The sequence below is a fragment of the Chiloscyllium plagiosum genome, unplaced genomic scaffold (genome assembly GCF_037043375.1).
Source record: "Chiloscyllium plagiosum isolate Xiang-an unplaced genomic scaffold, Cpla_swu_hap1 HiC_scaffold_8, whole genome shotgun sequence".
Taxonomy (NCBI): Eukaryota; Metazoa; Chordata; class Chondrichthyes; order Orectolobiformes; family Hemiscylliidae; genus Chiloscyllium; species Chiloscyllium plagiosum.
In genome coordinates this window covers 87156468-87178256 of record NW_028270146.1, presented here as the reverse complement: position 1 = coordinate 87178256, position 21789 = coordinate 87156468, and the positions used below count along the sequence as shown (strand labels likewise).

At 42.4% G+C, this 21789-nt stretch overlaps 1 protein-coding gene across 6 annotated transcripts in view; it reads right to left on the bottom strand.

The window, feature by feature from the left end:
- slc8a3 (solute carrier family 8 member 3) overlaps window positions 1-21789 on the bottom strand; it is a 504604-nt gene that overhangs the window by 21044 nt on the left and 461771 nt on the right. For all 6 annotated transcript variants that reach the window (XM_043698123.2, XM_043698124.2, XM_043698121.2 and 3 more), the window contains one exon: window positions 17163-17262. In XM_043698123.2, the coding sequence (XP_043554058.1) occupies window positions 17163-17262 (100 nt within the window). The remainder of the gene's footprint in view (window positions 1-17162; window positions 17263-21789) is intronic.

Sequence of the window (21789 nt, the reverse complement as noted above, 5' to 3'; positions counted from 1 at the left end):
GTTATTAGTGCAATTCCACCTCCCTGTGCTTTTTTCCTGTCCTTCCCAGATGTTGAATATCCGTGAGTGTTCAGTTCCCTGTCTTAGTCACCCAGCAGTCATGTTTCTGTAATAGTAATTATATCATACCCATTGATCTTTAATTGCACCTTTTAAACATCTACCATGTTGCAAAAGCTCTATGTGTCCAGATAGAATACCCTTAACTTTGAATTTTTGACACAGTTCAGCTTTCTAAACTTAGTTGATGCTTGTCTTCATTTCACCTGCACTTGCCACTTTTTGTCTTCTTGTTCCCAGCTTTACTTCCTTCCAATGTGAATTTGTCCCTCAGGTTTCCATCAGGTTTAGACAAGCTAGTCTAAACCCTCCATAACAGTTTAACATATCTCCATGCAAGGATGCCAGTTCTTATCCTGTTAGGATGCAACCTGGCAAAATTGTACAGGCTCCACCTGCCCCAGAACTGGTCCCAATGCTACTGAAATCCAATTCCCTCTCTCCTAAATCAATTCTCCAGTCATGTGTGCAACCAAGCAATCCATCTCCTCCTATGCTCACTAGCATGTGGCATTGGAGTAATCCCAAGATTATCATATTTGAGGTCCTATTTCCTTCCGAACAACCTAGACCTTTCGGGATGTCATTCCTCTGCCTACCTCTGTCATTAGTACATGTGTCGACTATGACCTCTGCTAAATAAGGAGGTCCTGCAGCTGCTCCATGATACCCTTGACCCCGTCAACTCGGAGGCAACAATTCTGGACTCACGTTTTCTGCTGAAAAAAAAACCTGCCTGATCCACTAACTATGGAATTCCGTCTCACCAGTGCCCTTCCACTCTGGTGGAATAGACTTGGCTCTGGGTGAAGCTCCTGAGGAAATCATTGCCCCCACCAGTGTCCAACATGAAATAACAAGACAAGATTAACTCAGGAGGCTCCTGCACTCCCTGGCAGCCACCATCCCCCCTCTGCTTATACACTCTGAATCTATGGTGTGACTATGTTCCTAAAAGCACTATCCTGTTAGTCCTCTGCCTTGCAGATACACAAGGCTGCCCCAATTGCTGCACAAGTTCAGACTTAACATTGTGCAGCCAAAGACACATGCTATAGATGTGTTCTTGTAGGAATCGTGTGCATCCATGACATTGCATGCACTGCAGGATTTACATCTCATCTGGCTGACTGACCTGCCACAGCTCAATGGATGGGTGGAAATTTCACTCTTTCAAAGCTGTCTTTTATCAGAAAATGTAAGATTATACTTACTCCTGTTACACTTACACAGGCTTAGAAAATAGCCTGGTGAAGCCTACAAGAAGATGTTAGATTTGAAAAGCATCTACTCCTTCCACCACCAATGCTCAATAGCAGCAGTGTGTACTGTCTACAAGATACACTGCAGAAATTCACCGAAGATCGTCAGACAATACCTTCCAAAGCCAGAACCACTTCCATCTAGAAGGACAAGGGCAGCAGATACATGGGAGCAACACCACCTTCAAGTTCCCCTCCAAGCCACTCATCATCCTTACTTGGAAATATATCGCTTTTCCTTCACTGGATCAAAATCCTGGAATTCCCTCACCAATGTCATAGTGGGTCAACCCACAGCAGGTGAACTGCAGCGTTAAGGAAGGCAGCTCACCACCACCTTCTCAAGGGCAACTAGGAATGGGCAATTAATGCTGGCTAACCAGCGATGCCCATATCCCACAAATGAATACATTTTAAAGGAAGAATAAATAAAATTAGCATTACCCATTTAGTTTTAATTGCGTTTGACACATTAGCAATAGTGGCATCTTATCCATGACTGGTGCACCAATTTTAAATCACACTATTGCTTTGCAATCACAGGGCTGTATCCTTTAGGTGATCACAATCACTAGAAATTGAGCATCACAAAGATTGCACCTCCATCTTAGAAACCTCCTGCATCTAACAGTGCTTGAAGCAGCAAAGTGCATGTTTGTTTCCACTTCCACTGATGATTTTCCTGGCACAGAACGCCAGAGACTATATTTGAAAGGCATAGCTTTGCATCAAATACAGTTAATCGGAAGTCGCTCTCAACCTTAACATTGCCATTGGTGTACTGTAAGGTCATCCAGGTTGAGAATCAGTGACGAATGCACCCTCTATGGCTGTCATGTCCTGAAATGGGAGATGAACTTTGCTCTTCTGGTTCAGAAGTAGGGATGTACTCATAGCTCCATCAGACCATTATAATAAAATATTACCACCAAGTTGTAAGGGGGCATCCACACTCGCACACTGTCTAATGCTCCAACATCTCTTCGCCTCACCACCATACTCACATCTGTGTATAAAACGCTTTCATGTAATCCAACTAAATCAATGCAAACCTCCCAGTTTCAAGTAACAACAGAATATGCAGTAAAGACTAATGCAATTTCTGGCAGTAAGGAAATAAAGTCTGTATTGACACTTGAAATGTTCAAGAAGCATCTATCACGTTATAGGAAGGATATTATTAAGCTGGAGAGGGTTCAGAAGAGGAGAAAGTGAGGACTGCAGATGCTAGAGATCAGAGTCGAAGAGTGTGTTGCTGGAAAAGCACAGCCGGTCAGGCAGCATCCGAGGAGCAGGAGAATCGACATTTCGAGCGTAAGTTCTTCATCAGGAATCAGAAGAGACATACGAGGGTGATGACAGGAATGGAAGGTGAGTTATGAGAGGCTGGGTAGGCTGGGACTTCTTTCACTGAAGCATAGGAGGTTGAGAGGCAACCTTATAGAGGCTTATAAAATCATGAGGGATATAGATAAGGTGATGGGCAGGTGTCTCTTTCCTAGCGCGGGGGATCTAAAGACTAGGGGGTACCGTATATGTTTAAGGTGAGAGGAGAAAGATTTAAAATGGACATGAAGGGCATTTTTCTTTACACACAGAGTGGTTAATGTGTGGAATGAATTGCCAGAGGAAGTGGTGGATGCGGGAACAGTCACAACGTATAAAAGACATTTAGTTGAGTACCTGAATAAGAAAGGTTTGGAGGGATATGGGCCAAGCGCAGGCAGGTGGGACTAGTTTAGTTTGGGATTATGGTCGGCATGGACTGGTTGGACTAAAGGGTCTGTTTCCATGATGTATGACTGTATGTTGTCAGATCACTCTGACTGGACTCCTCTGCAGTAAATGCAATGGCAAGATGGATTTGATATTGATTGGGTCTGCCTGGGCTTGGTAGGTTAGCGTTTATTATTTTCTTTCGGAAATGTCAAGAGCTGAGCTACCTGATATTAAAATACATTCAGTTCAGTCGACTTCAGCGTTTGCCATGAATGTACATCAGTGACTCCAGCTGCTCTCCCCACACGGCGGACGAGGAAGAGGGTGCTCATTCTCTTTGTGTTACACAGAAAAATGAGTTCAAATAAAGAAAAACTGTAAATACCAATCCCTGTACTTCACGTCAGAGAAAAATGTCAACATTAACATGGTACAATGTTAGTAACAATTGGGAACAAAGTTCACTGTTTTAAACAGATTTGCTCAAGTGATATCAATTCCACAGAGTTGTGGCTAAAACCATCTGGTTCAAATGCGGTTTGCAAAGGGCAGGCCATGCGATATCATATTTGACGCATATCCTGCTGAAATGGTCCTAAATAGTGATAAGATTCAAATAGAGAAGTTGCTGGAAAAGCTCAGCAGGTCAGGCAGCGGCAGTGAAGAGAAATCAAAATGATCATTTCCAGTGACAAGATTATTTCATTGTGAAAAAATGAGCAATAAGTAAATATACTGCTCCCAGTCTCTGATGTTATAGAATGTTGGCACTTTTGACAAGAAGAAAACTGATTCGGTAGTCAGACATAGAGCTGAGGAGAATTGGCAGCTTAATTGATTCTTTAACAATTGTTCAATTTGTGTGTTTTTCTTTTACCTTGTAGCAGCAGGACATTGCACAGATCTGTTGCACTTAATTCAAATCAAAGGTGAATACTCGAACCAATACCAATACTATAGGCTTATATTTTGACAGATCAGAAGCTAAACTTAATTCTGAATGCTGAATAGAATTCTCACCGCAATTAATTATTGAATCAAAATCAGAAATTGCTAGAAAAACTCAGCAGGTCTGGCAGTACCTGTGGAGAGAGAAACATGGTCAATGTTTTGGGTCCAGCGATCCTACTTCAGAACTCAGTCAGTTCCGAAGAAGGGTAACTGGCCCTGAAGCGTTGACTCTGACCTCTCTCTGCTAGTGCTGCCAGACCTGCTGAGTTTTGTTGCCATGACACTGCTTGCCCCCAAAGAGATGTGCATTTTAATCAATATGGAACTAGGAGGGTCAGGAGTGCTGTCCACTTCACGGGTTAATCTTCCCGAAGGGAGAGCTGCCTGAGGAGGTGTGCCAGATAGTGCCAGCTCATTGAAGTGAGGTTGCCCATGGCTGAATTTCTGGTTGGCTCCTGGCCTTTCAGTGTGAGCGCAGACTAATTTCTATTGGATTCATTAAAGTAGACAAATAGGAATGAACATGTACACAGACAGAAAAGCAGCGCTGAAGTAGGAAGGATATTGTGAAACGTGAAAAGGTTCAGAACAGATTTACAAGGATGTTGCCAGGGTTGGAAGGTTTGTACTATAGTGAGAGGCCAAATAGGCTGTGGCTGTTTTCAGAGGCTGAGGGGTGGCCTTATAGAGGTTTATAAAATCATGAGGGGCATGGATGGATAAGGTAAATAGACATGGTCTTTTCCTTGGGGTAGTGAAATCCAGAACTAGAGGACATAGTTTTAGGGTGAGAGGGGAAAGAGATAAAAGGGACCTCATGGGAACTTTTTCACACAGAGGGAGGTGCGTGTATGGAATGAGCTGCCAGAGGAAGTGTTGGAGGCTGGTACAATTACAACATTTGTAATCTGGATGGGTATATGAATAGGGATATGAGCCGAGTGCTGGCAAATGGGACTAGATTTGGTTAGGATATCTGGTTGACATGGACGAGTTGGACTGAAGGGTCTGTTTCAGTGTTGTACATCTCTTTGACTCTGAAAGACAGATATGTGCAGATCGATGAAAAATTACAGCAAGTAAAAAGGTAAAGTTGCCATAGTTCTTTTGCACCATAGGGCTACTTTCTCACTAGAGAGAGAGAGAGATGACTGGCGGTGATTTAACCTGAGTACCACCATGTCTCCAGTGAGGGAAGAGGTGGAGAAGGAGATTCCTTCACAGCAACCTTAGCCAGTGCAGGAATTAATCCCACGCTGTTGACACCAGTTGCAAATCAGTCATCCAGCCAACTCAGCTAACCAACCCCCAAAAGAAAGTAATAATGGCCCAAAAAGTGGAAAAACAGAGAGTGAGTGACACATATATAGATATATAGATACACATTTATATATCTAAATGGATATTACATAGACAAGGACATGGTGTGAAAGAAGTGCAGAGAAATTAAGGTGAGAATAGTGAGTGAGTGGAACATAAAATTCATTCATTCTCATAAAGTAGCACACGGAATTGGAATAAGGATATGAAACCTCACCATGAATATTCCTGACAAAATAGCAGAATAAAGTAAGGCAGATGCTTCCAAAATAATTTTTGAAACTCTTCTCTCCACTGCTCCCTGTCATCATCTTAATCTAGCCTTCAGTGTTTTTTTGCCTGAATAAGGTAAGCCTACCTCAGGACCTTCCAGGGGACCAGACCTAAAGGAAATATAGCACCGAGAAAGAAAATGCTGGAGGAACTCAGCAGGTCCGGCAACATCTGTGGAGAATAAAACTGGTTAAAGAAGAACTTAGGGCACATACAAAGAAACCCTTCACCATGCAGAATGATCAGCAATTTAGCAAGTGAAGGAGGGAAGATGAAGACCTTAAATTCATTCAAGTGACATTTGGAGAAAATGATGAGAGTAATGTGAAGTCTTCCTTTGGACGGATGGGCTATAATGCACCAGCCTCCAACATGGCATTTATCTATTTTACACCTGTTTATTTATTACTGCGTGTGCTCTGCTACAAAATATCGTGAAAAGTATCGTTTAGTGTCACTACTCTCTGGCGCCATCTTAAAACACATTAAAATAAACCAAAACACAGAATGTAAAGCAGAAAAAGAAATAAAGTTCAACTTTCCAGTCCTTCATGTTAACTGCACCGCCACAGGCACTGGAGAGGTCAGCTATGAGTCCCCATGCCGAACCACTGAAATGGGTGTGGCCACTCTCCCGTTCCCCCTCATGGGTCCTTGGTGGACCTTGCCAATGCAGCCACTACTGATGCTGCCAGGTCTCATACTGGGCTTAAACTCGCCACCTCCCCTCGATGCTGTCCCAAGAATCTGCGCTGGATGCAGACACCGCAAGGGACAAAACCTTGCCTCTGCCACAGCAGCCATGGGTCCACCCTGGGCTCACCTCGCCACACTCTCCACAAGAGATGAAAAGTAAGTAAAAAGGAAAACAAAAATGAGAAAACAGAAAAAACACAGAAAAGAAAGGAAATAAAGCAGACGAGCCCCAGGCTCAAGAGTCCGGCTCTGCTGTCAGCTTGGACACATTATCCTGTTTATAACCAGTTTAATTCTGTTTGACTGCACATTACAGTTCAGGCCAAACTAAACTCACTTAGAGTCATAGAGATGTACAGCATGGAAACAGACCATTTGGTTCAACCCGTCCATGCCGACCAGATATCCCAACCCAATCTAGTGCCACCTGCCAGCACCCGGCCCATATCCCTCCAAACCCTTCCTATTCATATACCCATCCAAATGCCTCTTAAATGTTGCAATTGTATCAGCCTCCACCATTTCCTCTGGCAGCTCATTCCATACACGTACCACCTTCTGCGTGAAAAAGTTGCCCCTTAGGTGTCTTTTATATCTTTCCCCTCTCACCCTAAACCTATGCCCTCTAGTTCTGGACTCCCAGAACCCAGGGAAAAGACCTTGTCTATTTACCCAATGCATGCCCCTCATCATTTTGTAAACCTCTATAAGGTCACCCCTCAGCCTCCGACGCTCCAGGGAAAACAGCCCCAGCCTGTTCAGCCTCTCCCTATACCTCAAATCCTCCAACCCTGGCAACATCCTTATAAATCTTTTCTGAACCCTTTCAAGTTTCACAACATCTTTCTGATAGGAAGGAGACCAGAATTGCACACAATATTCCAACAGTGGCCTAACCAATGTCCCTGTACAGCCGCAACATGACCTCCCAACTCTTGTACTCCATACTCTGACCAATAAAGGAAAGCATACCAAACGCCTTCTTCACTATCCTATCTACCTGAACTCCACTTTCAAGGAGCTATGGACCTGCACCTCAAGGTCTCTTTGTTCAGCAACACTCCCTAGGACCTTACCATTAAGTGTATAAGTCCTGCTAAGATTTGCTTTCCCAAAATGCAGCATCTCGCATTTATCTGAATTAAATTCCATCTGCCACTTCTCGACCCATTGGCCCATCTGGTCCAGATCCTATTGTAATCTGAGGTAACTCTCTTTACTGTCCACTACACCTCCAATTTTGGTATCATCTGCAAACTTATTAACTGTACCTCTTATGCTCGAATCCAAATCATTAATGTAAATGTCAGAAGTAGTGGACCCAGCACTGATCCTTGTGGCACTCCACTGGTCACAGGCCTCCAGTCTGAAAAACAACCCTCCACCACCACCCTCTGTCTTCTACCTTTGAGCCACTTCCTGTGTTCTTCCCAACTATTCTACAAACTTGACAAATATTTACTGAACACAATGCCTGGTCTCAGCAGAGGGAAAGCAAGAGTTAACAGCTGCTGAGTGGCAAACCCTGACACACTGCAGTGAATGAAATGGCTGTGTTATCACAGATTGCAGGCGATGCTGATGACATTCTGATCTGATATCGTATTAGTCAGTAATGTAACTTTGTCCTAGAACCAATTACAAAAAGTTGGAGCTCCAATTGTTTGCAATTCTCTGATGAAATCTTCAAATCCTTTTAAGATATTGGCTAGATGCACACTGATACATAATGGATTTAGTGAAATGGTTAGGACATCAGTGCACAACATCAGACTATCATTTGATCACGATAATTTTAGTCATGGAATCACAAAGATATACAGCATGGATACCGACCCTTTCGTTCAATTCGTCCATGCCGAACAGATATCCTAAATTAATCTAATCCCATTTGCCAGCACTTGGCCCACATCCCTCTCAGTCACTATGAACTAATTCATCTGAAGGTTTGGATACTGGCAAGTCAATTTATTGCAATTTATCATGCTGTTAATAGATGTTCGGTAGTCAAACAAAGCATTCAAACCACTTGGTCTTGCATCTCTGAACCTCAGTTGCTCACCTTCTACCCATTCCTGGAGACTCTCATACCACTTCAAGTGGTGTAATGGTAGTGTCCCTACCTCTGAGCCCGGACACCTGGTTTCAAGCCCCACCTACTCCAAATATGTATAATCACATCTTTGAGCAGGTTGATTAGAAAACATCCACAACCGTTCTACCATACCTCTCTCCAGGGATCCAGCAACAAGTGAAGACCTACCTGCAATACCGGCAGCCTCCATCATTCCCAGTGCGCTGCTGGCAACAGAGAACTACAAACCTCTGACTGGCCAGCAGCTCTCAAGGTTTGAACTACTGTCCACGTAATGCCTCACAAGCTTGAAGAATGCATCAAATGTTCTTATAATTTCTGCATTGGCAGCCATTTCTGCAGTTATACCCCATTAGACCAAGATGTCATCTGCTATACCACGTTATGGCGGCAAGAAAGATATTTACTTATTCCTCGCTACATTTTTCTACTCGCCCTGATGCAGTCCTGTACCTCTCAAATCTACAAGGATAATTCAGCAACTTCTCAGCCAGATTTTGACCTGCTCCACTTTCAGAAAAATGTGGTGAGATCTCATAGAACCCTATGCAATTCTAACTGGACTAGACACGGTGAATGCAGGGAGGAAATTCACGATGGCAAGAGTCCAGAACCAGGGGTGATAGGTTAAGGATACAGGAGTACACTATTGAGGACTGAGATGAGAGAAACTCCTTCAGCCAGACAGTGGAATTTGCTACCACAGAAAGCCATAGAGGTCAAAACATTCTGATTTCACAGAGGAGTTGGATACAGAACTTGGGGCTAAAGGAGATCAATGGATCTGAGGGAAAAATGTGGACAGGTTATGGAGTTGGGTGATTAGCCATGATCATAATGAACGGTGGAGCAGGCCAGGAAAGATGGAATGCCCTACTGTTTTCTATACTTCTCAAACAAGCCAATAAGAGTGGGCTTTTTTATATGGCTTGTCTTTCATCTAGCCATAATCCACATGCTTTTTGATTGCTGATTGATGTCTTTGCCATTTCCTGCCTTATTTTTCTGGTGCTGTCCTTTCATTCACCATTTGTTTTGCTTGCTGCCTTTTCACTTGCCATCCTTTCCCATGCATTGTGATTGTTATGTAGTCACATTCAGGGCTAGAGGTGAGAGAGACTAGAAGAGTTGGCTGTTCTTAAACATAACCTTTATTCGAACATTGCCTTCTCCCTACATGCAGGACAAGGCTTTGCACAAGGGTTCACATCCAACCATCTCTCAGTACATTAGTTCTGGCAGTCACGAGATCTTGCATCCCGAAACGTCGATTCTCCTGTTCCCTGGATGCTGCCTGACCTGCTGCGCTTTTCCAGCAACACATTTCCATCTCTGATCTCCAGCATCTGCAGACCTCACTTTCTCCTCATTGATGATGTAGCCTATCTTGTTAGCGTGTTCACATTAATCCTTTACACTATAACAGTAACCCAGTGTTGCAGGCATATCTGTGTTAGCACCTATCTGAAGCAGACAGTGCAACAGGTAAAGGGCATGCAATGAAGAGAGATAAGGGTGCAGTGTGCAAAGATGTTTGCTACAATGTCAAATACCACAACTCAACCCAATTCAAAATTGCTTAAAAGATGAACATTTCTACTTCAAATTTCACATTGAGAACTTGATTGGACTTCTTCCTGCAGGCACCCGAACCTCTTTGACATGCTGCCAATGTCAAACTAAACTAAAATGTATGAAGCATCATTTATGCCTTGGAAGCCGGTGTGCTCAAATTCAGTTCCGGTCTGTCTGATATTCTCAGTAAACTGCGTTATGCTTGTGCAATCAACTTTCCGCTATTTTACTAGGCTTGGGAGAATCAGGATACCTGGTTTATGCAGCCATTGAAATGCAAAAATTGGGGATAGATTCAGTCTCTGACATGATCCCGTAGATTGTCTTTCCTCTAGCCAGTTGGCCATATGGAGTGCTCCATTGGTTGTCAATCTACCTCTTTCCAGAATCTTCTATAACCATATAATGAAGCCAAGAAACCACTTCTCACTAGTTTACAGGCACTGAAAGGGCGGGAAATTCTGGTTTAAGCTTTAAAATGCTTTAAAAATGCCCCAAGCTTTAAGATACTGCAGCCAATGAAAGGGGATTTAGTATTTATTGCTTTAGATGCTATGATGATTGTTCTGTGAGTTAACATGGGAGCGGTAGCAAGAGATCAATGGAAACTTCTCTACTCAAGAGAACTTAAGCATAATCTCTACAATTGTGTCCTCACGGTTTAACAATTTGTGAGCCCACGTGCCCAGGGAATTCATCCAAATCCTGGGCAGGAAAAGAGGAAAACAATTCTGCTGGAATTGTGTCCATAGAAGGGTTTAAGAGCAGGATGGGGAACGGGTTGTGTGGGTGTTGGTGAGTCTTGGTCTTGATTTTCTTGGCGATGGTGAGAACTCCTACAACTCTTTGTGATGATGCTGTTGCTTGAACAAGATTCGTTTGTCCTTTTTTTTTTGAAGAGAGATGGTAAATGCAGAGGTGCCAAGGAGTCCAGGGAGTTAAACAATTTAACTCCCTTTGAGTCTTTTTTTTTCACATACAGTGGGGAGGGTTTTAAACATATAAAAGGCCTTCAAAACCCAGGGCAGAGTATTTAATAATGGAAGGGGAGTGGCCAGTTCTCCCAATTCAGGTTTTCTTCTTGTTTGTTTTCAGGGGCAGCAGTCACAAGATCTGAGAGTCCAGGGGAGTTGCAAGCTTCAGTAAAGAACTCCTCTGACTTGCTTCTGAAATTTCTCTCTGGATGTTGTTCCCTTTTACCTTTTTGCCAAGGGATGTTACTGCATCAGAACATTTGATTAGTAATAGTTACTGTCGCGGATCGATTAAGTTTCCCAATAGTTAAGTTATTCTAAATTCCACTTTCTTTCGTTCGCGTTTCAACTATTGTGTCTAAATTCTGATTTGCATAAAGCCGAGTGGTTTGACCAGCTGCATCACACCTGGAATATCCATTTCACATCTGCCTTTAAAATAAGAAAACATTAGGGTCAAGGCTACCTTCTTAAAATAATTTGTGGGGCTCTGGCCTGGTCCATAACATACTCACCAAGGGTAGCTAAACGGCCAGACAGAAATCAGACAGAATAGAATTTAATGAACATGTAGATGTGCCTCTGAGGGAACCTATGGTGTCACCGTGACCTCAGTAGTCACGTGTTAGTACTCTGCTAGGAGGCTGGAAACTCTACGCTGCACAACAGCCTCACCATCATTGCAAAGCCTGTTAACAAAACATTGCGATGGAAGTCTGGCTTGAGAGTTACAAAGAGCCTAAGAATCAAAATTACAACAAAATTTGTCCGAATGAGAGGTAGATGTTAGCCTGAGAATACACGTGGGTGGAGATGGTGGAATATAAAACAATTGTCGAGAATCTAATGTCACAAGGGTGGGACCCGTGTAGCTCCAGTCACACTGATGTAACGTTCAATAGAGTTATACCTGGTCAACCAAAAGTCTTTGGGTCTTTATTTTTACATACAGGGGGGAGGATTTTAAACATGCAAAAGGCCTCTAAAACTCAGGGCAGGGGGGTAATATTTGCAAGTATTGTACACCAGTGTGCCTTTGCTTCTCATCCCATAACCTCCGTTTGAAAATATCTGAAAACATCTCCTGCCTTATCTCTGTTCATCTACAAGACTGTGGAATGCCGTGGAGGTGTGAAAGGAGCTGGATTAACAACAAGAAAAACAAAGATGTAACTTGTATCTCAACAGCATCTTGCATGACCTTAGAAGATCTCAAAGTGCCTCGTAAATAATGGCAGGACAGTGGCTCAGTGGTTAGCACTGCTGCCTCACAGCGCCACGGACCCAGGTTCAATTCCTACCTTGGGCGACTGTCTGTGTGGAGTTTGCACATTCTCCCCGTGTCTGCATGGGTTTCCTCCCACAGTCCAAAGATGTGCAGGTCAGGTGAATTGGCCATGTTAAGTTGCCCATAGTGTGAGGTGCATTAGTCAGGGGTAAATATAGGGGAATGGGTCTGGATGAGTTGCTCTTCGGAGGGTCGGTGTGGACTTGTTGGGCCAAAGGGCCTGTTTCCACACTGTAGGGAATCTAATCTCACTGACGAAAACAGGATGATTGTATCCCTGGGCTGGCAATCCAGACAGTGCGAGGTTAAGTTCCACCACAGCAGCTTTAAAATATGGAAATAATTTTTATGGATGTAAAGACGATGGCAGTGGTCGAAGTGGCTGTGAAATTGTCAGTTTGACCCAGAAAGCCAGTTGGATCACAGACATCATTACAGAAAGATATCTGCTGTCCTCACCCAACCTGACCTGTGTGTAACTCCAATCCACCACCAACACGATTACTTTCTGATCGAATGACTCAGTCATATTTAACTGTTACAAAGGGCTCCAGTGCAAGCAGGGATGGAGAATAAATGCCAGCCTTCCCAATGAGAAAGAACAAAACAATGAGAGCACTAAATAGAACATGCACAGATTTATTTCGGCATTTAGCAGGTCAATTTATTTTCCTTAATTACTGAGCTTGGTGGCTCAGTGGCTAGCACTGCTGCCACACAGCACCAGGGACCAGGTTGGATTCCCGCTTCAGGCGACTGTCTGAGTGGAGTTGAACCTTCTCCCCATGTCTGCGTGGGTTTCCTCCAAGTGCTCCGGTTTCCTCCCACAGTCCAAAGATGTGCAGTTTAGGTGGATTGGCCATTCTAAATTGTCCATATTGTCCAGCGATGTGCAGGCTGGGTGGATTAGCCATGGAAAATGCAGAGTTACAGGGATAGGGTGGGGGGGGGTGGGTCTGATTGGTCGGAGGGTCGGTGTGGACTTGATGGACCGAACCGGCCTGCTTCCACACTCTAGGGATTCTATGGTTTTTATGACTCCTGCTAAGTGCTGCTGATTTTTGCATTTCTGGCATCCATTGGGTAAATTCAATACTTAAATGTTGTGGCAGCGATGAAAAGTACATCTGATGGTTGTTTTGATTTCTGGACAGTCAACTCAGATTGTGGTATCTGATAAAATGGAGCATTGTCCCTAAATATTCTCGTTCAAGTAACATAACTTGCACTCTTTAACACGATGGCTGCTTGTCAAACCAAATCAGGCTGTAACTAAGCAAAAGTGCACTTTCAGTAATTTCAAAGTTGACAGATGGGATGTTTTGACATGGGCTTTCCTTGGGATATGGCCATCGTTAATTCCACAGAAAACATCCCGTTGCCTGTGACACAAGCTTGTCTGGATCAGATCGTCAACATGTCAGAACAATCATCAATAATATTTGCATGGTCTGGAAATTGCATAAGAATTATTTGCACAGCTGCTATGTTATCAGCCAGCATACTGTCTCATGAGATAGTCTGTGCAGTAAATGGAAGTACGCGTCCATATTATTCACATGTCACCTTTGTGACATTCGAGCACAGTTAAAAAAATGCCACTCTTCTTTCAAGGCAACAATTAACAATGGGTTTGAAAGATGATTTGTTTCCTCTGCTCCAGCAAAAATAAATTCCCAATATGTGATTCTTAGGATGATAGATACCTACTGCACAGAAGGAGGCCATTGTGCCCACTGTGCCTGTGATGGCTCTCTGAAAGATCAGTCGTGCTTATTCATAAGACCATAAGACATAGGAGCAGAAATTAGGGAAAATCAGCCCATCGAACCTGCTCTGCCTTTCAATTCATGGCTGCTTCTTACCTGCAATTCTGTAAATTCCTTGTCTGTTCGACTCTTTTAAAACTGCTTTTGGAATCAGTTGCTACTATCCTTTTCATGTGGAGCACTGCAGGCGCTCCAAGTGAGGACATCTTTACTCAGCTCTTCTCTGAATCTATTGTCCTCGATTTTAAATCTATTACCTCTGGTTACTCAAAGAGGACTTTTTTTTTTCCAACTCCAGACCTCATCAGCACAAAACCTCTATGAGCTCATTTCCTCACCTTGCCTGTTCCAATCAGAATCATCTTAACTTTTGCAAACTCTCCCTATGACTGAGGCCCTTAATTTTATATATATGTAAACACCAAGATTTCTTATACATTTAATTCTTAAGTCTACAACTTCCTGCATTTCTATTTATCATTGCTGAGTTGTATACAATGTGCCAACATTTTATACTATACCCTACCACCAAGGCTAAGCCATTTATTGAAATAGTAAAGTGCTTTGAACACGAAACTGACTTCCCAAAATCACCTCCCAATCTGAAAGACTTATGCGAACCACCAGCGTATGTTGTATTTCCCTGAGCCAATTCCATATCTAAAACACCACTTTCTCTAAGCTTCTATCATTTTGGAAATCCTCCCACTTTACCTTTTGATCAAAAACGTCTCTCAAAAATCCACACCACACCAGCTTGTTTAACCTTCTCTGTTACCACATCAAACAATTCAATCAAGTTAGAATCCCTACAATGTGGAAAGAGGCCATTTGGCCCATCAAGTCAACTTTGGCCTTCCAAAAGCATCCTACCCACCATCCCCCATCACCTTGCATTTCCCATGGACACTAACCCACTTAGCTTGCATTTCCGTGGACACCACAGACAACTTAGCATTGACCTTAACTACCCATCTTTGGACTGTGGGAGGAAACTGGAACACCTGGAGAAAACCCACACAGACACAAGGAGAATTTGCAAACTCCACATAGACAGTTGCTTGAGGGTGAAATTGAACCCAGGACCCTTGTGATGTGAGGTAACAGTGCTAACCACTGAGCCACCATGCCAGATGCAATTTGATTTGACAAATCACTGCTAGTTTGATTAATCCACTTGGTTCTAAACAAAGTTCATTTTGTTCTTGACAATGTTTCCAGTAACCTGCCGATTTTAGGTTAATCATTCTTTATTTTCCTGATTTATCTCTGTTCCCTTTCGTTGAATTGTAGTAGAGGATTCGAAGAATTGATAAGCGGTGGAAGACTTTAAAGCAGGTATTTCGTAATTCTCAACAAAGGTATATTCCAATGAGAAGGAAAGACTCTACAGGAAAGAGCCACCACCTGGGAATAAATAAGGAAGTTACAGTATAACATTGGAAGAGAAAGCCCATAATGTTTCCAAGTTTAGTGGCAGACCAGAAGATTGGGAAAATTTTAGAAACCAGCAAATGATGACAAAAAAGTGAGATTAGAGTATGAGAGTAAACTAGCAAGAAATATAAAAATAGAGAATAAGTTCTTGAAGTATATGGCAAAGAAGAGAATAGCTCTCTGGATGAGGCCTGGCAATTCATAATGGGAATCAAAGAAATAGCAAGTATTTGAACAAATATTTTGTATTTATCTTCAAGGTAGAAGACACAACAAGAATCCCTGGAATAGGAGACATATCAAGAGGCAAAAGGAAGGGGAGAACTAAAACAATCACGATCACTAGGGAAAATTGCTAGAACTCATAGAACTGAAGCCTGCATCACTGGGCCTTAAGTAAGTGACTGAATAGATAATGGTTAGAATAGCTGTAATCTTGTAAAGAGGTCCTGGTGGATTGATAAAATGGAAATCTAACTCTTCTGAGGGAGACAGAATGCAGGTAATGTAGGCTAGTTAGCTGAACTAGCCTACTGTCACTGGGAAAATGCTGGAATCCATTATTAAAATGTAGCAGGACATTTAGAGATTTTCTATGGGCATGATTTTCCAAAAGAGAATCATGCTTGCCAACTTCTTTTATAGTTAGTATATTTATTAATTCTGGAATATGCCGAGACTCCATTCTTACTTAGTCTCCAAAACCTACCAATATCCTAATTCCTTAGTCTCTGCGTTTGTTGTAAGTTGTTTATTTAGTTTGTTCTGGCCATGAGGACACATCCCTCTGCACTGGAGCTCATAAAGAAAATGGGACAAAAAAAATAAAGTTTTGGGTATGGATTCTGCAATACACTCACAATCACAGACTCTGTGCTCTGGACTACCCCAGTGGGTACTTTGAGAAAGATGGCCACTGGCAAACTGGACTTTTCAAATGGTCTGAATTCTTTTTGGAGAATGAATGCTGAAGAACACACATATTCCATGTGTAATGTCTCTGTGGGGTCAGGTGGAAATGAGGGACTGCTGGCCCCTGATTGGCAGGTCGGTTCCCAGACAGCAGGATTTCCAATAGTGCAAAACTCAAAAATGAGGAAAGTCAGAGAATCCCTACAGCACAGAAAGAGGCCATTCAGTCCATCAAGTTGACAATGACCCTCAAAACTGCATCCCACCCAGACCCAACCCCCATACTTCCTATGGCCAATCCCCCTAGTGTGGACATCTTTGGACTGTGGGCGGAAACTAGAGCACACAGAGCAGGCCCACGCAGACACGGGGAGAATGTGCAAACTGCACAAACTGACCGTTAACCGAGGCTGGAATCAAACCCAGGTCCCTGGCACTGTGAGGCAGCAGTGCTAACCACTGTGCCATCCTCAAAGGTGTCCAACAGTAATCACTTAAGTGCCTGAAAAGCATTTGATTCCATGATGCCTTTTCAATGAATCTGATGGGGCATGCTGCCATTCTCCAGCCAGTGGATATGACCTTTGTTGGGCCACTTAGCACTTACCTGATGACAGAGTTTGCATTTAATCACAATGCTGAAAATGTAGGTGATCAAACATTAAATCCTATCAACAAGCATCCCTAATGACATCATTCTTGGTAGTCAAAGAAAAGTGAATGTTTTTCTCAAGGGTCATGTTCATGTCTTGTTTCCAACTCACAGGAGGATTAGGTCTCATGTTAAAAACAGCCTACAGAACAGGCAGATCTTATGGTAATAGTTCTTACCAGCACTGACTGTGATGGCCTCCATGAACTGATCCCGCCAGGAATGTGTTCCTACCACGAGTGCTAGGTTCGTTTTCTTTATTAGCTTGTCCACTGTGCTCTGTCGGTGAAAAGGACACAGATTAAATCAAAGGACAAAAAAAGGCATATATCCCCACACACCAGTTGAGGCTACCACACAGGACTCTCCATCTCAACCTCTCTTTTTGCCTGAGGCATGTGACCCTCACACTAAACCATTACCAGTTGTCTCTCTCTAATGAGGGAATTGGGATAATGGTTTACTCTATGATACTGCAACTTATAGCTGCTATGCAAACAATATGGGCAGAAAAATGCCATAAATCTGTTCAGTTTATCGCAACCAGGCATGTCGCCTTACAAATCAGAGGACATGCACTCCTACTCCACCTTATGTCACATTAGAAAATCAAATAAGAACCAGGGCAAGATAGGAAAAGAAATGGAAAATTCCCCTTCAATTCCCCTTATTGATTGAAACTGATATAAGAGATCAGTCTTTCCCTGATTTATGTTACAGCTTACCTACCTGATCTCCACTCCAACTAAACAAGCATACAAGTTTCATTTGAAAGAATACAGTGAATAAACTGCATGACCTGGCAATCTGTTCCACATTTCATAGGGAAAAGAAACACAGAGCGTTAACTTAGGTTCACTGCTGCACAATGTGTAAACAGGACCCAATGTCTCCCCTAACCTGGTCGGTTGAAATAATCAGTCCATCACTGTTTCATGATCTTACAAACCTGGATCAAGCCACTCCAAACATTTTGCTAATGATTCCAGGCTAGGCTTATCACTGTCATCAAAGGTGGCTAAGGCATTAAAAATTGGGAATTATGTTATCAAATACCACTATACCCTTTCCAAAATCTCAGTATTCATTATCAGATGATGAGACCAAAGCTTGTGAGGCAAAAATGATTTTATTTTTAATGTAGCGAATCTTCCCACAAATACATGCTGGATTCCTGATTACTTTAGCTATTGATTAACAGCATTAACATTAGACCATAGAGATTCATATTCTAATTAAGCTTTTATTCCAGCACTCTCTGTCATTCTTTTCCCTGTGTGGCACATGTAGGTTTAGCATTTGACATTCCCAGGTGCCTCACCTGACACTTCCTATGTGAGCCATCATTTGTCAAACAAAGGTTTAGTTGTTCAGCCTATCTGGATCTGCATGTGGTAACTGAGTAACCTGCACTGTCCTGTCTCAGATATCTTGGTGTTAGTGCAAATGTGCCTTAAATCCTGAACACAGATATCTAGATCATTTTGCAATACACTGCAAAAGAACGGGTACCCAGTGAACACAGTCTGCCGATTTCTCAGCAACAAACTCAAACAAGCAGACAAAACACGTCTAGAAACCCTAGCTACTCTCCCCTACATCAAAGACATCTTGGAAATGACTGCCAGACTACTCAGACCTCTTGGCATCATGGTAGCCCACAAACCTACCAACACACTAAAACAGCAGCTAATGAACTTGAAAGACCTTGACAGACAACAAGGTAAACTAATGTCATTTACAAAATATCTTGCAAGAACTGTAACAAACACTACATTGGACAAACAGGCAGAAAACAAGCCACCAGGATACATGAACATCAACTAGCCACAAAAAGACATGTCTCACTCTCACTAGTATTCTTACATATGGATGAGGAAGGACATCACTTCGACTGGGACAACACATCCATCCTAGGACAAGCCAAACAGAGACATGCACGAGAATTCCTTGAAGCATGGCATTCCAACTGGAACTCTATCAACAAACACATTGACTTGGATTCCATTTACCACCCCCTGAGAAAAAGAACAGGAAATGACATCATCACAGGAAATGGCATCACTACAGGAAATGACACCGCCAACCCAAGGAAACCTAAACACATAAATAGAAAGCGGGCCATACCATCAGTGCTTCATCCTTAAGCTCACTGATGATGTTACCTAGTATGGTGACGAAACATCTGAAAACAAACCTTCCAGCTCAGCGAGCAAACTTACATCCAGAATGTCAACCTGAGCTTCTCAAAACTATCTAGATCATTATCAGAACAGTAAGTAACAAAGGTCCCAACACTAATCCCTGCAGGAAGCCAATGGTAATTGGCTCAATGGTGAAGTGGCAAAGGTAAGGCTGCCATAATCCCATCAGAATACTTGCTTTAGTAGACAGAGACAACTGATGGTGGTTTAATCTGAGTGTCACCAAACCTTAGGTGAGAGGAGAGGTTGAGAAGGAGAGTCATTCATGGTAACCTCAGCCCTTACAGGAATTGAACCCACACTGATGGTATCTCTCTGTATCAAAAATCAGCCGTCAAGCCAACTGAGCTAAGCAAGCCCCAAATGGGTAGCATCTTGCATGTGAATTGGAAACTTTGAGTTCAAGTTTCACTTCAAGAGTTATTGGCCAAAGAAGGTACTTTCACAGTATAGCCAAATGAATTGAGTTTCAATCTGTGAAAATCCTCCCAGCAATGGTTGGTGCTAAGAGTGGGAGAAATTCCTGGTCAGGCAAACGGTGGGAATAAAAATGCAGCTTTCATAGTTCTGGATGAAAACATGAACATAAAGGTGCTGCCTCACTCTTGTAGTGGGGTTCAGGTCACTTAGTTAGCTGGATGATGAGTGTGCATTTGATTGGTGCCAAAGATACAAGGTTTGATCAACTTTGCAGCTGGGGTGAATTCAGAACCTTTTCTAACTGTGAAGGAGATTGTGACACTGTGGGTCAGACTGGCTTTTGGGAGGAAAACTAAAGAAGAATGACCGGGCTCTGAAGCAGACCCAAATCCATTAACAGCACACCACGGTGGCTCAGTGGTTAGCACTGCTACCCCACCGTGCCAGGAGCATGGGTTCGATTCCACCCTTGGTTGACTGTTTGTGTGGAGTTTACACATTCTCCCCGTGCCTGCATGGGTTTCTTCTGGAGCTCCACTTTCCTCCAAAGATATGCAGGCTAGGTGGACTGGCCTTCCTAAATTGCCCATAGTGTTCAGGAATGTTAGGTTAGGTGGATTAGCCATTGGGAATAGAGGGAAGTGGGTGTGTGTGGGTTGCTCTTCAGAGGGTCAGTGAGGACTGACACACACCTTAGGGATTCTATGAACTGTTTACCAAGCAGGAGCATTCAGTCAATTATCAATTCACTGTAGCAGACTTCCACTAATTCCACACGATTCTATACTACAGTGAGGTACCTTGTCAAAATCTTCTCAAGCCCAGGAAAACAATGCCAATTGGGTTGACTTCATCTACTAACCCGAAGACTTCTTTAAAAAAAAACAGACTGGTAGAGTGTAATCTTCTTTTCCAGAAACCTTGCTGGGTGTCTAGTGTACCTTTCCTGTCTAAGTGGTAATATATTCTATCGCTAATGACTCCCTGAAGCATTACTGATGTCATGCTACTAAGACTATAATTACCTGGTTCTGCTTTATCCATTTTTAAAACAAAACTAAATCCACACTGGCATGATTCCAGTCTTAGTGACCTTATACAAGCAAATTATTCTTTCAAAACTATATACTCACTTTAATTATTTTCAATGTCAACAGCATAATTTAGTACAGTCGGTTACTCATCATTTTGCATAGTGAAGCAAGTACATATTTAGCAACTATGGGATGCTCTGAGGTTCCTTACTTATTTATTCTTATCTTCCAATGTCCTAATACAGTCCCTTTGCTAAAATATCTCTTCCCATTACTACCAAGGGAGTCCATGTTCCACTTTGCCATTAACGTGTTAGTGTTATGGATAGTAGATTTGGTTATTTTTAACTGCTTTTCCGTGCATCAACAGTTTTAATTGAAAATAAATTTTGATTATGTCTTACATATCTTTGTACATGTCAAGTTTGCAACTTGACGTCTTATTACCATATTCCCTACTTTTAGGGGCATATCTGACTTGAATCAGTTCAACTTTGCCCTTAAAACTTTCCATCTACATTTCATATTGAAATGGAATTAATTTGTTCCAAATTTCTGCCATTCAAATAAAGTTAGTCTTTTCTGAACCTGGATTTAATTGTAGATTTCCAATTGGTTTTGGCAGCTAATTGAAACCTCACTTTAGTTCATATGAACTCATACTTGGAGGTATGATATCAAGTTATGTTTAATATTAAATACTGGGTCTAGTCTATATTTGCCATTGGCTTACTGAAACAGTGCTGGATGTTTTAATAAATCTTATAGTTGCATTTCCAACATATCACTCATGGTACATACACCTTAACATTTCAAAGATCTTTACAACAGAGGACCATCTTGGTCTAATTTATTTTGTTTCTTGAGGCAAATGTATCAGTACAATGAACAAGGTAAAGCTTTCAGAAGAACTTTGAGATCCAACTCTTGAAAGCTGAATACATCACATTCATGCACTAAGAACCATTCACATCCAGAAAGCCCCACATTTGAATGTTTGGGCTGTGGCAGCTTGTCAGTCTTACTTTTTAAAAAAATATTCACAAGACGAGGGCAACGCTGGCCGGGCCAGCATTTATTGCCCATCCTTAATTGCCCAGAGGGCAGTTAAAAATCAACCACATTGCTGTGGGTCTGGAGTCATATGT